General features: G+C 36.3%; 1 protein-coding gene and 1 non-coding gene across 2 annotated transcripts; both read right to left on the bottom strand.

Moving 5' to 3' along the window:
• Positions 1 to 1,525: 1,525 nt before the first annotated feature.
• Positions 1,526 to 22,428, bottom strand: LOC129787878 (homeotic protein labial). Its single transcript, XM_055823704.1, has 4 exons — positions 21,110 to 22,428; positions 3,169 to 3,261; positions 2,666 to 2,847; positions 1,526 to 2,575 (listed from the first exon to the last, which is right to left on the bottom strand). Exons 1-4 carry the CDS (start codon positions 22,032 to 22,034, stop codon positions 2,411 to 2,413), a joined length of 1,365 nt encoding a protein of 454 aa, XP_055679679.1. The 5' UTR covers positions 22,035 to 22,428; the 3' UTR covers positions 1,526 to 2,410.
• Positions 8,618 to 8,752, bottom strand: LOC129788222 (U4 spliceosomal RNA). Its single transcript, XR_008750335.1, has one exon. It is a non-coding gene; the product is annotated as a U4 spliceosomal RNA (small nuclear RNA).
• Positions 22,429 to 22,494: the final 66 nt, after the last annotated feature.

Genomic DNA, 22,494 nt, shown 5'->3' with positions numbered 1-22,494 from the left:
AAAGAGTTAAAAAATAGAGAAAAAAATTACTTTAAAAATATTTTTATTGCCTAAATATTTTTTTTCAATGAAGAGGTCTTCTTGGTCTTGGTTAGGTAAAAATCAAAGGAGTTTATTCATTTTTATATGTAAAGAGAAGAAATGATCAAATAGAATTGGAACTAGTCTAGCAGATTTATTATTTTCCTCTAAGATTCTCTGAGAAAAAACAAAACCGCAAAGACTTCTCTAAAACGCAATAAATGACGTCACATTTGATGGACGAATACTCTTTGTCAAAATTCATTGATAAGATTAAATCACGACAATGAATGCTTCATACGTTAAAAGAGAGAAAAATAAAATAGTGACTTCATTTTTTAAATTTTTATGCAAAAGGACATTACCAGATTTGTTCTAAAATTCCCCTCAAGAGTGTGCAAGAAAAAAAATTTTTTTCAACAAGATTGTCAATTAAGAGACTTCGGAAAATAAAATATTGAAAATTCACATGCATTTTTCACATTTTCCGATCGATTTTTCGAGAAAATTTTAAAGTTTTCTGAAAGTATAATTAAAATATTACGTATTGGATCCTGAAACCAATACGAAATATCCTGATCCTGAAATACGAAAAATTTTCCATGCTATTAAAAAATATCAGAGTGCATTTTCTCGCTTTTCCAATCGGTTTGAACTTTTATAATATTTTTTCTGAGGTATCTTTAGTGATCTGATCAGCCATGATAATAAAATTGTTTTTTGGTGCATTTTTATGGGATAATTCGTAGAATAAATTCGATAAACCTCTTTAACCTGACTTTGGTCTCTTTAGTGATTTATTCTTATTTATTTTTTTGTAATTTAAATATAAATTAAAAGTCCTCGAATTTTATCATTCTATTCCTTCGCATGTTGAGTCCATGTAACAATGAATAACCTCCTTTTCTCTGTCTCAAGAAATTTTTTTCATTTCTCCCAAACACTTTTGCACATGTCTGTGGCAAAGAGAAAGAATATGAGAGAGAGAGAGGAATTTTGGGTTGTTGATAGTCCCTCCATGGGAGAAACAGGTATTTGATTGAGCTCTTTGATATTTTTCAAAATTTCCTTCCTTGCGCGGGTTCGTCGCTTTTTACCGCATTGATGTCTTTTGTGTCCGCACGACGCGACATTTGAATTTTCAATGCAATTGATTTTATTTTCAAAGCTGCTGGGAATGAAAATCACACCAACTGATTGATTTATAGCCGCGATGAGTGAAAGAAGGTGGTGTTTGATGAAAATTATCCAATTAGCCGTGTTTGTGGTGTGAGGTTCCAAAGTCAGCGGTGCTACAGCTGAAAAGTGAAAGGTGCGATTTCGATATTTGTCCCACCACCAGTTTGTCACTCTATGTACACACAAAACTCACATTAATAATGTCTTCAAAGGCCCAACATAGCACAGGTGGAATGTTAGTTTGATGACGATAAAAAAAATGGGTGTTAGACAGCAGCCAGGAGAGAATTTAATTGTTAATTGAAAAGTTTTATTTTTAACTACGGCATGTTTCTCATTTTTTCTCTTTCGTCTCTTTTACAATGCTTCAATTTGTAATGTATTGTAGTACATTAATCCCTGAGGAAGAAACATACTATATTTAAGAGTTTTACTACATGATTTTTTTTAAAGTTAAATCAGTAACTTGTTAATTAATACTTTTTTGTTGTCTCAAAAAATGTGACTACTCTGCAGTTTTACATAAAGTATTTAATAGGTAAGGTACGTCTATGTACATGAAAATGGCTTTTCCATCACTAAATAGATTAATGTTTTTCTTCTTCTTTTTTAATAGTTATAGAGATAGTTAGAACTGTATTAGATTGTTATAGAAATTTGATTGTGTGACCTTCTTCTTCATGGAATTATTCTCCATTTTTTTTTTAGAACTTTTGAGGGAAGATTTTTCTTTCTAAATTCGTTTGAGGAACTGTTTAATCCAACTACTTACAATAATTTTTTTTTTGACTAAAATGGGAGGTTGTTTTTATTTGGAATTGCAGCAACTATATTTACAAGAAAACACTTCTGATAAGAATAGATATCATTCTCTTCTTCCATGCAATTTATTCTCTCTGGTGGTTCATATCAACATCAACTTCCCTCATTATAGTTTAGTTTTAGATATATAATTTAAAATAGTAATTGGTGATTTTGCTATAATCTTTCTCTTGGGATCTTCTCTACTTATAAAGTTAACAGCTGTTCCTCCAAAGACAACTCTGTGGGGGAACACAATAAGGAGGAAGAAAGAAATAAGAATTGTTTAAAAAAAAACCAAAAATAACAGACTAGCTTGAAATCGACTCAAGGTCCTCCACTTCGCCCCACGCAGGAAAACCGGCGTGCGACTAATTCAGTGGGAGGGTACTGTTGAACTGAGCGTCGCTCAATTTGATTCTCTGCTGTTTTCACTGCTGCCCGGAAGGTTTGTGTCATTGGTGGCGGAGGCTGCGGTGCCGGTTGGGCTTTGGCTGAGTGCTTCTGCTGGGACTAGACCTTCTTTAATTCGCTTCTTCTGCTTCATTCGACGATTTTGAAACCATATTTTTACCTAAAAGAAATTCCATCGTCATTAATCATTTTTTTTTGTTATTTCTGAGGAGGCGAATAAGTTTTCTAATTGAAAAACAAAACACGAAACCTGTGTCTCATTGAGTTGCAGAGCGTTGGCAATTTCGATCCTTCGCGCTCTTGTGAGGTACTTGTTAAAATGGAACTCCTTCTCCAGCTCCGTTAGTTGCTTATTCGTAAAATTTGTCCTTCCTGTGTTGTTGTTGTTGTTCATTAACAGGGGGTTGGTTCCTTGAGAAGCGGCTGAGAGGCCTGCAAAGCAGAGAAAATGATTAAGGAGAGAGGAATTTAACAGAAAAAAGAGAAAACAATTTAATTATTTATAAAATAAAAAAATTAATTAAACAAAAAATCTCTGCAAATTCCCATGGTCGGTTTATCATGAAATCTTTCATGAATAATTCTTGTCTTAATTCGGAGTCATATACAAGAGCAAAAACAAATTGCTTCTGTTCTCAAGTTTAGATTTTGAGATGTTTAAATTGAAGCATCAAAACTTCTGGTCCAGAAGTGATTAAAAATGATTTTTTTTTGTAGATTTATAAATTAATTTTAAATGCGAATTAAACTCACCTAGTCCCGATAGAGCAGTCATCCCTCTGCAAGGATCCAATGTCTGTGGGGTGTGATTGCTATAGTCCTGCATTGGTGGAGTTAATTTTGGAGCTGGACAAAAGAAAGCAAAAGATCAAATTTTACGAATCATTGAATTCTTTTCTTTAATGATTAAACCTGAAGATTAAACAATTTAATCTTGCATTGATCTTAAAGGGGAAGACAGTTGAAATTTCTTTTGCAATTTCATGTGATTCTCAAGGTGGGTTCAAGCAACCTCCGAGAAGAAGAGCATGTGTGTGACACTTTTCCAGCAAAAAGATAAAAAAAAAACAGAAGCCAAAAAGAGAAAGAGAGATAATATTGGAAATATCAATCAAGAATTTTTCAGTAGCTCATCCATCATTTTCTCACACACATTCGATGCAGTACAAATAAATCGATTAAATCAAATTACAATCGAACATTTTCTTGGTCTTCACGATGGCAAAAAAAAGGAGCCAATGAGCTTAATAGATCGCTACCGGTCAGATTTGGTGTTTGTCAACTACCTTCATGACGTTGTCCACACCACGCATGCAATAAATCACTTTTTTACGGGTTTTGAGAATTAATTAAATTCGAAGATGTCCAACCAGTCAATTCTTCGCCATGCTCCAAGGTGATTGTCTTCTTGGAAGTGTGAACTACTTTGGAGACATTTTTTTTTCCGTTTTCTTTTGAATTTTTTCCTCCCCCTCCTTCCGTCTCTTTTGGGGTAATTTTTTTTTCACTAAAAAGGTGAAAAACTCGAGTTTTCTCAGTGGGAGGGTTCGTAAAAAAATACATATTATCGCCCCAAAGCAGGAAGGGAAGAAATTAATACTCGCAACAAAATCAATATGCTTTCGTGCGAGAATTTTTTTTTCGTAATGTTTTTCTGTACACGTCAGTCAAAATTAGAGATAAAATCATCATATTGGGAGCTTTAAATTCATGACGAAGCTCCTTTCTTTCTGCACAGGGGGTTGCAAATGTCGCATGCCAAGGGGGTTGCTGTCACCCCTTAGAAAATTCTCTCAATTTTTCCAAAAATTTCCCCAAAGATTTCCGAATGTTTTTACCTTCAATCTCCCCTTTTTTTCTTTAATTCTTTTGGGGGTTTTCTTTGTGGACAAGATAAATATTTCCGTTCAAAGCGACACATTTGTGTGAGATCTCCTCCAGTTTAGAGAGAGTAAATAAAATCATATAGAACCTCTATCAGTCCCCACTATCGGAAGCGTATATACATATTGAAACCTCTTCGCCCCATGGGACCGGGGAAGGTGGTGTGACATGGAGTTCTTGACACTTTACACATGTTCAAAAATTGTCAACAATTTCAATTTTTCTGCGTGTGAATGTTGGAAAATTGAGGTCCCTTCCAAATCAACTCAAGAGTGTATTTTTTTTTCTAAAAATATTATTTGTGTAAACAAAGTCGTTTCCAGTAGCTGTTTTCCTTATCGTCAAAATTGTTTATAATGTTGTTTCCCTGATAACACCTTCATTCGCCCAAAAAATGTAGTTGCACGAAAAGTGTGCTGCTTCTTTGTGCATTCCAATGTAAATTCGGTTTTACATAATGTAGAACAATGCTATGTGCCCCGGTAGAGAAACCCTTCTACCGTATTATATGTTGAGCTGTGGCACTATGTGTGTCAAGGGTTGGACTGCTCTGGGTGAAAGAGTGAGATGAGTCGTTAGCTCTATGCCGCTCATCAGGCACTCATAGGTTCAGTAGCCCACTGTTGCTCGTCCGATTCAGTTCGGGACCCGTTAGCTCTCTATTTAAGGGTAATTAATAGCCCCTGTAGGAATATCGTCCTACAATAACATTTAGTTAGTAAAAGAAGGAATTAACTGATTATGTTGGATGAAAAATTTACTTCTTTAAATAAATTGTTAATTCTTTTGGCTAAGAGGGTCAAAAAGGAGTTTATTCATCGATAGATGAGTAAAGATTTCATTTAAGGAAACAATCAGGATTTATTCATACTTAATATTGAATAGAAAGGAATAAGGAAACGAATAAAACAGTTTTTAAAAAAAGTCAGGCATGCCTATACAATTTATTCTGAGATGAGTCTACAAAGTTTTGTCTAAAAATGCAAACAGTGACGTCACTATTATGAATTTTTGACTTTTTAAATGCATAAAGCATTGAGACATAAAACACATTTATGATGTCAATATTCTCATTTTTAGGTAGATTTTTGTCAATTTTTTCCAGCTAAACTTATCTTGGATAATATCTGATATTCTACTGAATTCTAATTGAACAAGACCATGATTCATTTAGCGACGAATAAACTCTTTAAAACCTCCTATAAAAGAATTCTTCAAATTTTTAAGAATTTCTTTATCAAAACATCTTGAAATAACAACACTAAAAAAGATCAATTAATAGCCTCTAATTCTATAAGATCTTGTAAAAGCTAAACTGTTGGTTCTCTTGTTTCTTTGTCCATCGCTAATTGGTTAAAAGTGATTGAACACCAATAATTTTTGCCTGAAAAAACGTACTACATAGGCTGATGAGGGTGATATCAATCAGTTCCGGTCGTTTGCTTCCTGTTCAACAGTTTGAGGTGTCTATATAGGCAAATTAACGAGAGAGCCGCTCCGTCTCCTCCATCACAGCCCGAATAATCGACTTCAACAACTTGTTACACTTTCCACCCACATCGGGGCCTCATTCATCACGAGTATTATGAATTTATCTATCAAAATCAATTTAAACGACCATTAAGTACCTCTCAGCTACTTTAATTGCCCGCCTCTTGAGCTTTTTTTCCCCTCTTCGCCACCACCGCGTGTCCATCAATTAGCCATTCAAAAGATCAATGAGGATTTTTTTCTCTCACACCCCCACAAATTAAATCAAAATGCATTTTTTGTCAGACTTTCATTCCTCCCTCAAGTGTTGAAGGGACATAAAAAAAGTGCAGTGAAGAGTTAATAAATAATGCGTGGAACGTTGATTATGGCATTCCATTGTGACAGCAAACACAAGATTCGGCGCCAGTGTTATCAGTGACGCGCTTGTCGAAATGGATCATTCGATTTTGATGGTTTAATAAACATTCACATTTGGGGAAAAAAAAGGTGAAAAGACTGCGGTGAGGGTGAGGAAAATCTCATTTCGTCTGTGTGTGCATGGGAATTAAATAGAGGCGCATGTTATGTGTCAATGTGACGGGATTTTAACCCTATACCAGGCAGATGGTCAAGATGGACCAGAAAGGGATGAAGATTGGTCACTTAATTAATGTCTCGATTAACTTTGGAATTTTGGCAGAGGGTTGAGGAAATATTTGAAAATTTATTTGAGGGTTAAAGGGTTGTAAAATAAATTCACTTTTGAAGGGGAAATTATTCTTTTTCGAGGAAGAATAATTTTTGGCAAAATTCTTAATAATTTTAGTTAAATAAATTAAAATTCTTTTAAATTAAAATTTCATCCTCAACGTCCTCAAGATTTAAAATTGATAAATGATTTTTTTCTTAAGCAATATTTTCAATAAAAAAAATCATAAATCATAAGATTCTAAAAGAAATGAGAATTTTATAATAAGAAAATATTCATTGATTGTTTGTCAATAAAATTTTCTTAAGAATTTAATTTCTTCAAAAAATGAAATCTTCCCTTTCAAGTAAATGAAACTTTCACAAGACTTTCATTGAAATTTTCAAACCTCTTCCAAGATTCTTGCAATTCAGGCGAAGAATGACGTGCATTTGAGATGGTAACAGCATGGCCAGAAGCATATTGACCAATTGTTTGATTGATTTTTACCAATGAGGGTCTTCACGGGAGTTTTCTCGATTTTTTGACCCACACCCGAATGATGTTTCGAAACATTTCTTTTCTCTTTCCATTTTGCTACTTCACATCATGACTCAATTAATTGATTTGTTTCTTGCAAAAGAACTCCATGCGGTGCAGAATGTATGCGCATCTTCTCGCAGCTTTTTTTCTCCTTCTCTTTCTCAGAGTATTTGAGATTTTGTAGGTAAAATGAAGTGCGAGAGAGGTTGGAAATAAATTCGATGTCTATCGCGTCTGTCAAGATTCATTTTGTACCATGTCCAGCTCATAAATCAAAATGTTCAAACAACTTTTTCCTATACCCTCTGTGCAGACACATCCAATTGTAGGCAATGCGGCTAAACAAACATACCATCGTTGGATCAATTTGATCTTTTAGGTTTTAAACTACAACATATCTTTGAGAATATGCTGGGGAGAACATGAGTAATGCAAATTCTTCCTGCACCGCGCGATAGGGATTTGAAGACACATCGTGATGGCTACTGGCCAAATGTAGGGAGGATGCCTACCTGGCTGCCGTGCCCCTTTCGCTTAGACGGATGACTGCGAGAGATGGTAATCGTGGTGCGTGGCTCAAGTGCACCACCAACTTCCCAATACGATGACTCCTCAATTGATTGATAAGGAAAAAAAATTCCAAAGTCGTGATGTCTCTTTTATATTGGGCTCTCGACTGTCTATCAGCTCGTCTCACTGTAGTGGCTTATCTCTTTGAGTACTCTGGTGGAGGAGTCACGTGCGCCATGTGACCGTGCAAGTCACGAACGCCAACACCTTCTCAAGGAGCCCTCATTGTGCAACTTCCTCATCAGCTGGGTCATCAAGGTTCGTTTGAATTAGCCCCTGAATTACATCGCGATATCCCCACGCTCAATCCTCTCGCCAGGGATTACAAGCTAAGCCCACGGGCTAATCCACGTGGATGCGTGGCAAAATCCACACACAATCCAATTGGCGATAGTGGCTGCAATCACCACGAAGAAATTGGGAAAATCCGAAACCCCTATATCTCTTCAGCCTACATGCTTATTTTTTTTACACCTCAATATTATTTTAGTCCAAACGGTGTTATCGTGGAGAGATGCTTTATCTCCAAAAACTGATATCATTCTCTTGGGACTTACTCACGTTTTCAATCCCATTCTTCTTACCAAGCAATTGTTGGATTTTCTTTTAAGCAGCACCACACGGATTAAGAGCAATGGACAGAAATATCATTTTTTTTATTGATAAAGTTGCTGAGAGGGGAAAGTCCAATGAGTCGCTTATAGAGATATTTATTTTACTTTTTTCTGAGAAAAAGAATTTAAAGGCTTCAGTTTTTTAAAGGCTCTTTGGTGAAATTAAATTTCTTCATAATTTCCCAGTAAACCAAATTTTCTCAATATTGAATCAATGAACATATGTATGTAATTATTGATCTATTCGATTGATTGCACAATATTTGCACAATTGTTGATTAATCTAATTTATACGCAATAATAGTTCAATTATTGATCAATTGATGATCAATCAGTAAAGATCAAGATTTTTTAAGAAATGAAATATGTTAGTAAATTTTTTTTGATAAATAGTCAGATATCCGGTTCTATTGTTTTTTTTAAGCGGAATATTAAAAGAGGCCAAATAATTGCGCGAAAATTGACCAATGATTGAGCATAAATTGTTTAATTGATCAATATCAATTAATAATAATCGCACCTCGGATAATCCACATTGGTTACGACATTGCCTCTTCGCAAAGCTAATTGATCAATATTTGAGCATTAATTGATCAAAAGATTGATACAAAACTTTCACAAACACTTACTTTTTGATTAGTTACTGTGCGTTTCACTTCGCGGAAAAAGAAAAAGAAGAAAAATTGTGGTAAATCTAGTGAAAACTTTCCCTGCCGATATAAAATGCCAGAGAAGCAGAAGGAGATTGTTGACAAGGGTTCAAATAATTGGAAAACTTACCACTGAGGAAGGCGTGGTTAAGCCGAAAGCTTTGGGAAAAGATTTAATTTCTTTTAAACATGCTTCCACTGTATTGATGTCCCCGGTAGGAGAATATTACTCATACAAAAACAAATTTCAGAAACAATTTTTGGTCAATAGTTGATCAATACACGATCAAAAATTGATTGAGGTACAATTGACTAATATTAAGTCATTTGATCACCTAAAGGATCAATTATTGAGCAATCAGAATTGACCTGAGATTAATAAATTATCCGTCAATTATTAATACATAAACTAACTGAATTGATTTATCAATTATTGATCATTGTTTGATCAATCTAATTGATTCGATCATGATTTAACATTTATTGGTTCAATCACTTTGTTTTCTGGGATTCTTTCCGCGAAATTGAGAGAATTTTCTTTTCTGAGAACCTTTCCTTGTTTCTTTGAGAGATAAATTACTCTTTTTTGGACACTTTCTCAACTGCATGAAGAAGGAGGAAGACATCTCTGAAATTTGTTAGCAATTTGGTCGGCTGAACAACCCTTTTTATTGATTCGCCCCCAACCAGCATATAGCCGTTGTGGAGAAGAAGGCAATCCTCCCTCACCAGAGGCCCAGGAGATGCCATTCAGTTTAGTGGTTACAAATAACTAATTTGACAGTGCTAATTAATGGATGGGGCCCGCAGTGACACACGAGGAAATGAATTGGGGCGGAGGACTAATGTGTGGGATGTGCGGGATAATCTAAATTTAGTTTGTGTGTTTCATTTCATCCAATTATAATTCATTTATAAAATCATCCGCTCCAGTTTCCCACTTCAAAATCCATCGAGGGCTTTTCCGGGTTTTCCTGGAATTTATTTTGCTAAAGATAAAAAAAATCGTGGAAAGAAGTCAAAGTCCGTTAAACAAAGAATGTTAACGCAGAGGGTATTTCCATGAAGATTCCCGCAGAATTTACCTCCCTGAAGTAATTCCGCGGTGAATTTGGCGATAAGGTAAAGGACGATAAGGTGCTCAAAGGTCATCGGATGATGATTATTGTGGGCGATACTGTGTCCAAAAAGTATGTATGGTGGTTATATCATATCATTTCAGTCCATCGCGGGTTCTGTGTACAAGGGTATTAAGTGCCGAGTCTTTCTGCCCATAAAGCAGTCAATTTGTAATCCCTTCTTAACTTCTTACATGCCTCCGCAAAACCCGTGGGCCTGCTCGACAAAACACACCTTTTCAATCCCAAAGAATACCCTCCAAAAGAAGAGCCCCCTCTTGGCCCAAAAACACCGCCCACCTGGTTTTTCAATATCACATGGAAATTTTCCTCAATATGCGTTTTTTCTTGAATTTTTCCACGCATCTTTTCTTTTTTAGCTGTGATAAGAAGAGTCAAGAAAAATAAAAATAGTCTCGAGATTTACAACACGTGATATGACACCGCGTGCGGCCACCTCTTTTTTATTTAAAATGAGAAACAAAACATCCATCAGGGAGCATAAAGAATTTGCCAATCAATTTGTCAATCTTATGCCATTTTCTTCCACTGCGCGAGATCACCCATTCAACCTCTATTGGCACGTGAGTTATTTATGATTTTATTTCGGTTTGTGCTTTATCTCCCCAACAATTGCCGCCAAATTGCCATTCAATTCAACAACTAATAAAATTTGTAGGTACCTCTAAACTACGTACCAGCATCGCTAGGTCTCTTCACTTTTCTTCACCCAAAAGAAAAATTGTGTGTGTAACGCAAAGCACAAAAACCCATTAAAATCGCATCACGAAATCGAGCAATTTGATGGAAAACCACCGCGCGACAAAATTGTTATCTCATATTTTCATTCTCTTCTCTTTGGGCTCTTATCAATACTTTTTTGACCACCTTATCGCGTGTACCTTCACACAGTAAATTATTTTGGCTACTGGTTTTTTCGTGTTTATTATTTCGCAATAAATTTACAATCTCCGCGTAACTCACCTGAAGAGGGTGTGCGAGCAAATCTAATACGGACATGAAATTGCTTTTTCTTCTTTTTGATCTTAAGGGGATGATGTAAGTTTCACTAATTTTTTGTAAGAAAAAAATTATATGTTTAGCTTTAAAATTCAGCTTAAAAAGCTCTATGTAGGCTTGAGAAAAAGATTTAAAATTTTCGTAGCGTTTTTTTTTTAAAATTTATGTTCATTAGAGAATTTTTGGAGATTTTTTGTTTAACGAAAAGATTAGAGAGGTTCAATATGAATGAGAAATTAAAATAAAAATTATTAAATAACTGTTTATCGATCATTGATTCAAATTAAAAATATTTATTACGAATTCTTTAATTTATTGTTTTATAAAACGTCTGAAACAAATCTTTCATAATGTTTTTCTTGCAAAGCTTTCAATATTACAAAAAGAAAAGAAAAGAGATCTAAAAATTAAAATAATTTATTAAAGGAAAATCTTTAAATATTGGCTCCATCTAATCGTGACTTAGAAAATACTAATTGAGACTCAATTCCTTTTTTTGTGACTCAACTTTTCTTTTATTTAGACTTAGCTCACAAACAAACAAAAAGATTTTCTTTGATGGATTAATATTCCACTAATAAGATTCTGTTCATTTAAAATACTCGTTGTCTTACTTTTTTTTAACGTCGCCTTAAGTTAAAACTCGCGGCTACATTAGATATTTTGTAGTACAGATAAGTAAAAAATTGAGTCACCATAAGGTAAAGGATGAGTCTAAATAAGAAAAGAGTTGAGTCGCAAAAAGGGGAATAGAGTCTCAATTAGTCTTTTTCTGCGTCACAATAAGGTAAATAATGTAAAGCGTCAACATTAGTTTAAATCTTAAATATTTTGTCTTCTAAAACAAATTTATTTTTAATTAGAAAGCTTTTCTTGCAAAGCTTTTAAAAGCTACTAAAATTAAAACCTATATTCTTTTGTCTTTCTAGAAAAAAAAAAGTTTTAAAACACTTAAAATTATAATATTTTAAGATATAGAAAGGCTATATTTTAACAGCCCTAAAATTTAAAAAGCAGAAAAAGAAAGAATTCTCCAAATTCACAACGTTTTCCTTGCAAAACGTTTAAATTTTTAATAAAGGAAATTCATTAAATATGTTAAGGGTCCTATTTGAGCTTTCATTATATGTTTTTATGCCTCTTTTTGCTGTCAACAGTCGCAGATATATTTGGTAGAATATGTATGTATATAATTCAATACAATTCGCCCCGCCCTTTGACGATATTCTTGCAGCGCACACCCAAAAAAAAAAAAGAATCCCTAATCTCGAGAGCTAAGAGAGAGCTGAACAATGCTCTCTGTGAAGTCCCCTTTGGATTGCATCCTCCGTCCAGCCAAAAAAAGGGGGAAGTTATGTTCTCTCTTCCCATCATCTCTGTTTGGCTCTCCATCTGCGCACCAATTCAATGGCATTCTTAATTCGGGTAATACAGAATGACAACTTGACGGATCACCGACTTTTTTTTTTCTCCCTCTTTGCTCTCATTTTTCCATCCACGGGAATATATGTATTTTGTTATGGTGTATGACGAGGATAACGCCATTGCTCTGCCTCTTGTGAACAACCCCCCTCTTCGTAAGGAAAGCTCTTTTCTGCAGCAATGAAATACCCTAGAAAAATTTTCGTGGTTGAAAAATTTCACACGTCAGTCAAAAAATTTCAATTACCAAATTGCCTTTTTGGGTGAATCTTGTGTGGATGTGTGTGGGATAAAAAGGGGTGGTAGTGACACCCCCCCCCCCACGGTGTGCAAATGTTTTCCATCCCCCTCCCGTGACATACTGTTTATTTTTCCATATAATAATAAAATTGGTGCGAGCTTTTGAGGCAACAGTGAGAGTGTCAAAGAAAATTGGAAAAGAACTTAATGGAAATTCCATCCATCGAGGCGTAGGAAATGACTTTCACCCCCGTTCTTGCGCCATTTTGTGTGTCAATATGTATTTCGCTATAAGAAAAATTTCGATGGTTTTTCTTCGCCCCTTATCTTCACTGGCCATTCACACGAAAGACTTTTTCTCTTGGTCAATTCGTGGTTCAAGCAATATTTACTTTAGGTGGTAAAGTGTTTTTTTTTTCTTTTACCTCTTGGGGGTGGTGGGAGTACGACGAAAAAAAGCTTTTATTTGCGATATCGACCACAACCGGGAAAAATGCCAGGGGGTCAACTTCATTGTGTGCGGGGGTGAAATATCTCACGGGATAGCCCACGAATGACTTGCAAATACCAATGAGTGGAAGCATTGACGAGATTTTCCGCAATAAATTAATTAACGACATTTATCGAATTACCTGGAAGGTATATAATGTGAATGAAGGGGGAGAAGGTGTCCAAATAAGGGGGTGGTTTGCGACACGCACCCAGCTTGTACGTGAAAATTGGCCCAACTTGCTAATAATGTACACACAAACTACTCAAAATACTATATGTGGGATATTTCTCTTCGTGTACTTTATGATCCCCCGTCTGTTTTACGTGTTGGACAGCACTCTTTTTTTTTCGTGTACAACCATCGTCGTCACGATATTGAATATTGTGCTCTTTTGCCCTCAAACACGCGACATTCGGGCAAACAAGGCGACCAAAAACCGCGTGGTCCCCCCCTCGGTTGCCCACACAGGGTAATTAATCCATTCATCAATAGGGTAATTGATTCAAATGATATGCAGGAGAAACCTCAACGACGCTTGTTGACCATTCCCGGTGTGGAAGAAAAGGTCTCCCGCACAGGAAAAGGTAACACTTTCCTCGAATTTATATATGCCAACTAAATAATCAATGAAACTGATCAGCTATTGATGAAACTAATTTAGTTTTGTTTTATTGTCGCACCCCACGCTTGTATCGTTTGATATTTTATTTTCACGATGCCATCAGCCTAAATTGGTTCTGTTTTAGCTTTTTTTAGTCCAAGTTTTATTCAGACTTGTAAAGGAGATTTTCCTTCACCCAGAGGTTGATAATTCGGGAAAATTAATTGAAAATGTTTTTTTTTTTTTTTTGAGAAAAAACGAAGAGAATTCTGTTAAAAATATTCTAACTATTAGATTTTAATGGCAAAAAAGTAATGAGGATTTTTTCAAAGAGATTGTTGTCAGTTTTTTTTTTTGGAAAAAAGGAGTTTATTCACTTCGAGGATAAAATCCACTTTCGTCTAAAGAAACTTTTTTTTGCTTTAAAGAATTTTACAAAATTATTCTTTAATAGAAATGTGAGAATAAAGAAAAAATCAGAAGAAAAAAAATCCGTTAATAAATCAAAGCTATTAACCCCTTGATAATTTACCACTCACAACAACGAAAAATATATAAGGTATATAAATATAAATGTAAATACAAAGTAAAATATAACGGTAAAATATAAATATATATAGCTACATGGTACAGATTAAGGAGAAAAGGGAATGTACATGGTAAGTTTCACTTACGGGCTGTGATTCTTCCTTCAGAGGCCAAGTTAAATATATGTAAATGCAAAGTCTAATAGATAGCTGCAGGGTATGGATTAATCAGATAAGAGAATGTACTGGTAAGTTTCACTTACGGGCTGTGATTCTTCCTTCAGAGGTCAGTTTAAGTGTGATATTTGATATAAGTTTGGTGGTGCAGACTCTGGGGGAAGGCTAACTCGCGCATTGGCTGTGATTCGTGGCGCGAGTCATCCTTCCCCAGAGTTTGCACCACCAAACTTATATCAAATATCACACTTAAACTGACCTCTGAAGGAAGAATCACAGCCCGTAAGTGAAACTTACCAGTACATTCTCTTATCTGATTAATCCATACCCTGCAGCTATCTATTAGACTTTGCATTTACATATATTTAACTTGGCCTCTGAAGGAAGAATCACAGCCCGTAAGTGAAACTTACCATGTACATTCCCTTTTCTCCTTAATCTGTACCATGTAGCTATATATATTTATATTTTACCGTTATATTTTACTTTGTATTTACATTTATATTTATATACCTTATATATAAGGCGCCCCGCTTCGCGGGGCGCCAAATAGTTAGCGTACTAATTAAACATGCAACTATACATATTTATATTTTACCGTTATATTTTCCTCTGCATTTATATTCATATACCTTATATATAAGGCGCCCCGCTTCGCGGGGCGCCTAGGAATTTGCGTATTAATTAAATAAAAAATTAAAACTTTTATATCTCCTGAACGGCTCCATAGATTTTCTTAAATGACCTATCGTTGGAAAGGTCTTGACCTCAGCTATAACATACTGAAATTTTAACGAAATGCATAGTGCAGTTTTTGAGATATTTCGACTTAAAAATTTTGGATATGCAAAATATTAACTTTAGCGCCTCTTGCGGCCATTTCTCGAAATTGCAATGTTCTAGACATTTGTAGGGGTACACGAAACCTTCCATTTGCGCTTGAGTTGATCAAAATCGGACTTGTAGATCCCGAGATATGACATGTCAAAGTTGGAAGGCTATATCTCGAGAACGGCGACATAGATTTTCTTCAATTTTGGCATGGAGCTAGATAATATAGTCAGCTATAACATATCAAAATTTGAAGAAAATGCATAGTGCAGTTTACGAGATAGTCATCGAAAACTCATCGAAAATTTTGTTTTTGATTTTTGGCCCCCTAGCGGTCATTTTTGAAACTTCCAATGTTCTAGAGAGTTGTAGGATTTGTTGGAAGCTTTCATTTGACCCCGGGTTGATCAAAATCGGTCAAGCCGTTTTTGAGTTATGGTCGATTTTCGATGAAAAATTGTGGCGGCCATATTGACTAAACGGCTTGACCGATTTTCGAAAATGAGGTATCGTTGAAAAGGTCTTGATGGCCCCTACAACATATCAAAATTTCAGACCTCTAGCTATAATAGCGGCTGAGATATAAGCAAAACAAAATTTGGGGGTTATTCAAAATGGCGGACGGAGGGGTGGGGGGGTGGATTTGACCTCATAATTGAATGTCTTCCAGTCGATATTTATACTTTGCCGTTGACCGCAAGTCTCTATCTATTACCGTTCTTTTGTAATTCAGTGTTATACTACGGCCGAACGGCCGGCCGGACGGACGGCCGGAAAATTTTTTTTTGACATACGTTTTTTGGAATGTGGGGACCCTAATTCGTGCTCATACCAAGTTTGAGCCCGATCTGATGACTTTGCATTTTAGGTGGTACACAGAAGCTGTGCTATTCTTTTCTTCGAAAGAATCACAGCTAAAATGGAAGGTATTTAATTACCAAACTGCTATCGTGTAAATAAATCGAATATATTAAATATTGAGGGTAGTTTTAGGGGTTTTATGGTATATTTTTTGTATAAAAAAAAATAAATCAAGTAAATAATAATTGATATTTCTGGCCAAATAAAAAAATCCTCTAAAAAATGCTCAATTACGTCCACAAATTGGATCTGTAGAATGAGAAAAAAATTGAATGAGAGATTTTTGTGCTTGATGACTCTTTTGGGATCTCTCTGGGATTAATATGAGGTGCGCGTGAGACTTTTAATGCATTAATAATGTATCGATAGTGCGAGACAGGATGTGTGGGACGTTATTTTGTTTTATTGGTGCTCAAATGTTGACAAATTCTCAAATAGACAACTTCTTGTCTGGGCCCCGGTGTGTGACTCTTTTCGGTGCCCCGAATCCATTGAATGTTCGTCAAAGAATTCCATCATCCAGAGCATACAGTTTTTGGATGAATTCAGCGGACCGAGAGATGTTTCAGACGACACACCATGAGCAGATGGGTATGAATTTTTGTGGGATCTGCTCTGTGGTGAAGACATCGGTAGTTGTTGAATTAATTACCAAAAAAGTATCGCGCCAATGGACAAAAGACAGGGAGGAATGGTGTGTGTGTGGAGATGAAGTTAAGAGATTAGCTCACTGTTGAGATGATGATGGGCAGGAACGATGGGAGAATTTAATTGTCTTCGGCCTCTATTTAATTTACTTATTTTATATATAGATTGTGTGGGAAAGGCCCCCTTCTCTCCTATATGCGCACTTTTGTGCAACTTTAAACGCTAATGCAATGATTTTAAGGGATTAAATACAGGGAGTCCCTTTTAGTGAGCAAATATATCAATTTTCCGTGTGCGGTTGCATAATATTTACTTTCCATTGCCACACTCTCATGCTGATTCACGCCAATCTATAGGGGAGCCACTCGCTTTGTGGTTTTCCGTCACTATAAAAGCGAAATGAAGCCCAATAAATTGGTGAAAAATCCCACTTTTTTCCCATCTCGTTTTCACTCACTATTTATGGCAGCATTTTCCGCATGATTCACATGGAATGAATGTGAAATTGTTGGGACATCTCCATCGAAGAAGATACCACGGAGTGATTTCTTGACCGCGCCGAAAAAAAACTCCCCATTCAGATCAAATTTCTCCGGAGTCGATGTCTTTGCCACCAAAAATTGTCTTTGATCGACAGACCCAGTTTTACGGTGACAAAACACAGTGGATGGGCAATTTCAAAAGGTTTTCTCTTATTGTTTACGATTTTATGTGTAAAGCAAACGTAAAGAATGGAGAAAAGGTTAAAGAAGAAATTTTTACGGATGAAGCAGATATGGAAAGTTGTCAGAAATAGTCAAAATTGAAAGATTTTTTCATTAGTTTGTGGTCAGAGTCGGTCTGAGCAGCAAATTAAAAAAAAAAAGTCTCTTTTGCAGAGAAGTTAAAAAAAATATTCATTAGGTGGTGATGTATCATAGAATTTTTTTTTAGATATTTAACTAGTCAACCCGAGCCCCCAATCACGTGTGAGCAAACTCCATTTTAAGCTATAAAATGGGGGCGTATATTAGTAGAGGGATGAATAATACGGTACCCCGAGAAATTTTTTAAAATAAAAAAATCCCGTTATCTGACCCTTCAGCAGGTAGAAAATGGAATAAAATTAATTTTTCTGTGGGGGCGCTATAAAGGGGGGTTGGGGCGGAATCCCATATAGCGCTTGCAACTCGCATTGACCCCCTCTACCCCCACACCAAATTTCATCAAGATCGGCCCAGCCGTTTAGGAGGAGTTCATGTGCCACAGACAAACAAACTTTTCAGCTTTATATATTAAGATTACCGATTTATATAACTAAATAAAATTTTAAAATGATTGTACAGATCGTATTTCTAGGACTATTGAATTATTTTTAATTTACCCGGCGTCTCCACTGCAATTGCGAATTTATTTTACATTGAAACATTTGATTACCAGGCGTCCCCATCGAAATATGAAGGTAGATAGGTAGTCATAACAGAACTAATGCAGGTATTTTTTAAAGAATTATTTAATATCTTTTTTTACATTGATTTCTTTGGCTACCAGGCGCCTCCATCAAGGTATATAAATCTAGTTAATGAAAGAAGAAGAAACTTTAAAACTTTTTACACAAAGTTAGCTCTTCAAATTAATTTATTTCAATTATGTTTATACGATTTAAAACATTTTCTTTTTATTCACAATTTTTTTTGTAATTTTGTAGAGAATAATATCCCATCTCTGGTGCACAAATCAATCATTTTTTGGAAGATGAAACTGAGGAATTTTGTGTTTTTTACGACATATCAGTATAAACAAACTTGAAATTGATCCTTGTTTCTTCAACTGGGATTCATCGCATCAAATCGATTGCGAAGGAGGAGGTTGGGAAGGGAGGATGAATGAGAAAAATTCAGCAATGCGTGGTCAACTTTGGGGTGAAAGAGTGAGCGTGTTTTTGTCAAAAAAAAAGTGAAATGCTTCCAAGAGAGAGGCATTTTGAGGGTTGCGTGAGTGTCAAATGTTCAAGAATCACCCCACGTTTTTTTTTTCTACACCACACACAGAGGGTGGAAAAAGGGTAGCCACTCGAGAGTGTCGTGTAATTTACATTCGGATTATGGTTTTAGCATGTTTCCACTACATACATCTCGTCCGTGATTAAGCCGTTCTTGACTTCTCGTGAGATCACAAAAATTTCACGAGACGCCCCGGGTTGAGTTCTCTTACGCTCGCGTGGGGTGGCATAGGGGCATTTCTTACACATAGTATGGGGGATGGTGGTTTGTGTGCGAGGGGGTGTGGGGAAATGTTGTGGTATTCAAATTGGCCTAATCACCCCTCACGACTGCGGGTGCGACAAAATCTAAAATCACACGAAGAAATCTACCCTCGCGCGAAGGTACACCCCCCTTTCTGTGGGGGTGGTGGGTGGAGGGTTAAATGAAATGTATGGTAAGTGTCCAACATCGGGAAGGCTGACTGCGCTTATAAAAACCCTGACATTCCTATCGCAACATTGAATTTAACTTTCTGCACACGCGGACACGGCACGATCCTCGGGAGAATGCAAATGAAGTCCCAACTAATTAATTCAATTGCATATTAATTGCCTGAGGTGTAATGTGTCTCAAGGGTTTTTTTTGTTGTATTTCTTTTATTTTTTCTTTTTATTTATTTACCAACAAAACACCTCCGCATTGAAGTTTTTTTTTAAGAAAAATAGAAAAGAAAATTTAGTTTTGTTAAAGGGATTTTCTTCTTTGTTTCTGCGCACCAAGAAGATCATCTTTGGTTGAGTTAATTTTTTTTTGTGCTGAATGGGGGAAGTGGAATTAAAAACACCGGATGACGCCAAATGATCATCCAGGCAACATCATTCAGCGTGTCAGATGTGTCTGGCATCGTCAAAAAGTGGTGCGCGCTACAGTAGATGAGACAATGTCTTTGGTGCAAAATGTGCGCGATCTTGCATTGATCCATCGCCTGGGCTAGGTGATCGCGGGGCCACGGGGGGCGGCTCGACCCCAGCACGCATGCGAAGGAGCTAAAACGACACACCGAATCATCCGTCTGTCACTTAGCCATGGCGTACACATCAGAAAAATTGAAGAATTGAAACATGAACGCGCCGTGCTTCTTGTCAATTAAATGCGATCATAAAGTCGATATTTACGGAATTTTTTCCACCATGTCTCACGGTGCCGACGGGGAGAGGTTTAATTTTTGTGCGTGGATCTCTTCTGGGGGAATATGAGGAAAGGCTTTGGCCTCACAATTGAGATAGCACCATCACGCGTGAGAGACATTCAGAAGTAACAACAAAACTTTGTGATCGTGAAGACCAAAACTCAAAAAAAAACTTACAGGTGGAAGTGATAAATTTCAAGAGAAAGTTTGCCGATGAATTTTTGGGTGAAAAGATCGGTATTTTGAAAATTCAATGAGATCTCTACAAGAAGTTATTAAAAGCTGCGCAAGAAAATAAGTTTTTCCAAAGAAAATAATTAGGTTTTTTACTAAATCAGGGATTTTTTTTCTATATATTCTTAAGTCTAATTATTTTAGGCTTAATTATGTAGACAGATAGATTTAGTATTTTAGATAGATTACTTTCTTCAGAATTTTAAAAGGTCGATGAAATTAATGAAAATTATGAAAAATTGAACTATTATCTTTCTCTTTGTTTTCAATTTTGAATGATCTATTCAAAAAAAAAATTACAAATATTTTCAGGAAAAATGGAGTAAAGTTTATTAATCTTTTAAAATGGCAAAATGTTTAAAAAAAAATTGTGAAAACAAAATATTTCATGTTTGGGTCTACATATGACCCAAAAGACGTGAAAGAGTTAATCATGGAGTCTAAAATACCTAATTTTCCATGTAAGGCTGGAAATTTTTACAACTTTCGACAGCAGTTATTAATTTGCCTGACTTCACTAAAAATGATCTATGTCACCCCCTGCTGGTTTAATTTGAAAGTTTCCTGGAAATTTTAGCAAAAAGATTTTAATTAGTTTGGAAATTTTGAATTTTTCTCTTTGTTTAAAAATTATTTCTTTGAAATCTTTTTAAAAAAATATTCGAAAGTTAAAAATTTGCAATAAATAAATTTACTCAAAACAAATTAATAATTAATTGAATTAATTGAAGAACTTAAGAAATTCTTAAAGATCGTTTTATTTTAATAAATTAAATATATAGAAAAATCCCCTAAAACATTTTTTTCCTGAATTACACCACACTGAAAATGAATTTGTAGGTAGTTAAACAAGAACAGTGTCTTCGTGACCGAGAAATTGCTTTAAAATTGCAAAAGAAACTTCTATGTACTTCTAATCAATAATTTAGGGGTGAAAGTTAACTCACCTTGAGGCTTTGGCACATTTCTTTTGATTTGCATCCACTTGAAGGTGGTGATATTTTGTTGATTTTGCTGCTGTTGCTGCTGCTGCTGCTGTTGTTGCTGATGATGCTGCACCGGTGGGGATCCTTGCATTGCTGAGGATGGCATATGGCCCATCTGCCCGGACGCTTGATTCCCGGCGGGCATCTGTCCCAGTCCAAAGGGGTGGTTAACGCTGTTCTCAAGGTAGGAGGGATGATGATGGTGATGCCAATTGGCTGTATTTGGTTGATGATGACCCGTGGGGAGCATCTCATCGCCTAACTGATAGTGACTTAGGGGTACTTTCTCTTCTCCACTACCCTGAAGGTAGGGGCTGGCTGTGGCAGTGGGGGTGCCGTGATTTTGTCCGTAGATGTAGTCCAAGTTGGTGTAGCTGAGCCCATTGTCAGAGCTGATGATGTGGGATTCGGGTAGTGTGTTACCCTGAGGCGGTGCCCCGTTGGTAGCCGTCGGAGGGAAATATGGCTGATGGTCAGTATCGTAGAATCCCTCAGTGGGAGAATTATTGGCGGTGGTTGTGATGCCATATTCAGCAGCTGAGGGGCTGTAGAGGTGTGGGTGGGATGTGTAGAGGTGCCCGCCGGCTGTGGACACGACAGGTTGACCAGAGCCAGCCTGTGGTGCTCCTCCATGCCCCGAATACTCAGTCACAGCCGCCTGATGAGCATCCGTAGCCGCACCCGACTGAATAATGCTCAAATGGGGTGTAGGATGGTGGTGGGTGGATTGGAAGTAGGAAGCGTAGCTTGTGGATGTGGCATCGGGGCTCTGGAAGCCACCAGGGTGGGTTGAGTGATTGCCGTACATGCCAACGTCCATCATATTGGCAAAACGAGAAGTATCCTTAAGTCTCCTATTTCCCGCACAGTCACTTCCCTGGACCATTCGATCACTTTTAACCACTCACTCACATGTATTGGGATCTTTCACGCACGAATGCCCAAAAAAAGGAAATATATATTTCACTACTCTTTTGCACTTTTTCTCCTAAACTCAATCCAGAACTTTTTTTTTTTCAAAAATCTTTTTTATTTTTTTTTAAAAGAATTTAAAAAAGAAAATCTATTAATTTGCTCCACTCGCGGTTTTTAAAATCCTTCAGAGGTTCCTTCTTTTATTAACAAAATTACTGAATCGCCATTGTAAAGACGGAACTCAGCACTTGATCAATTTTCTTGTGCGGATTTTCCCGAAAACTTGACCACTCTGCGCGAATTTTCCGTTAAAGACTCACAGGCACATGATGCCATGTGCTCAACTTGCTTGACTGTTCACGTATGATAAAAATTGCGCCGTGTCCGACCACTTGAGAAGTCTTCCAACTGCTCATGCTCCACTCTTGCTA

This window comes from Lutzomyia longipalpis, chromosome 1 (genome assembly GCF_024334085.1).
Source record: "Lutzomyia longipalpis isolate SR_M1_2022 chromosome 1, ASM2433408v1".
NCBI classification, from domain to species: Eukaryota; Metazoa; Arthropoda; class Insecta; order Diptera; family Psychodidae; genus Lutzomyia; species Lutzomyia longipalpis.
The sequence above is the reverse complement of the archived record's forward strand: the minus strand, read 5'-3'. Positions and strand labels throughout refer to the sequence as shown.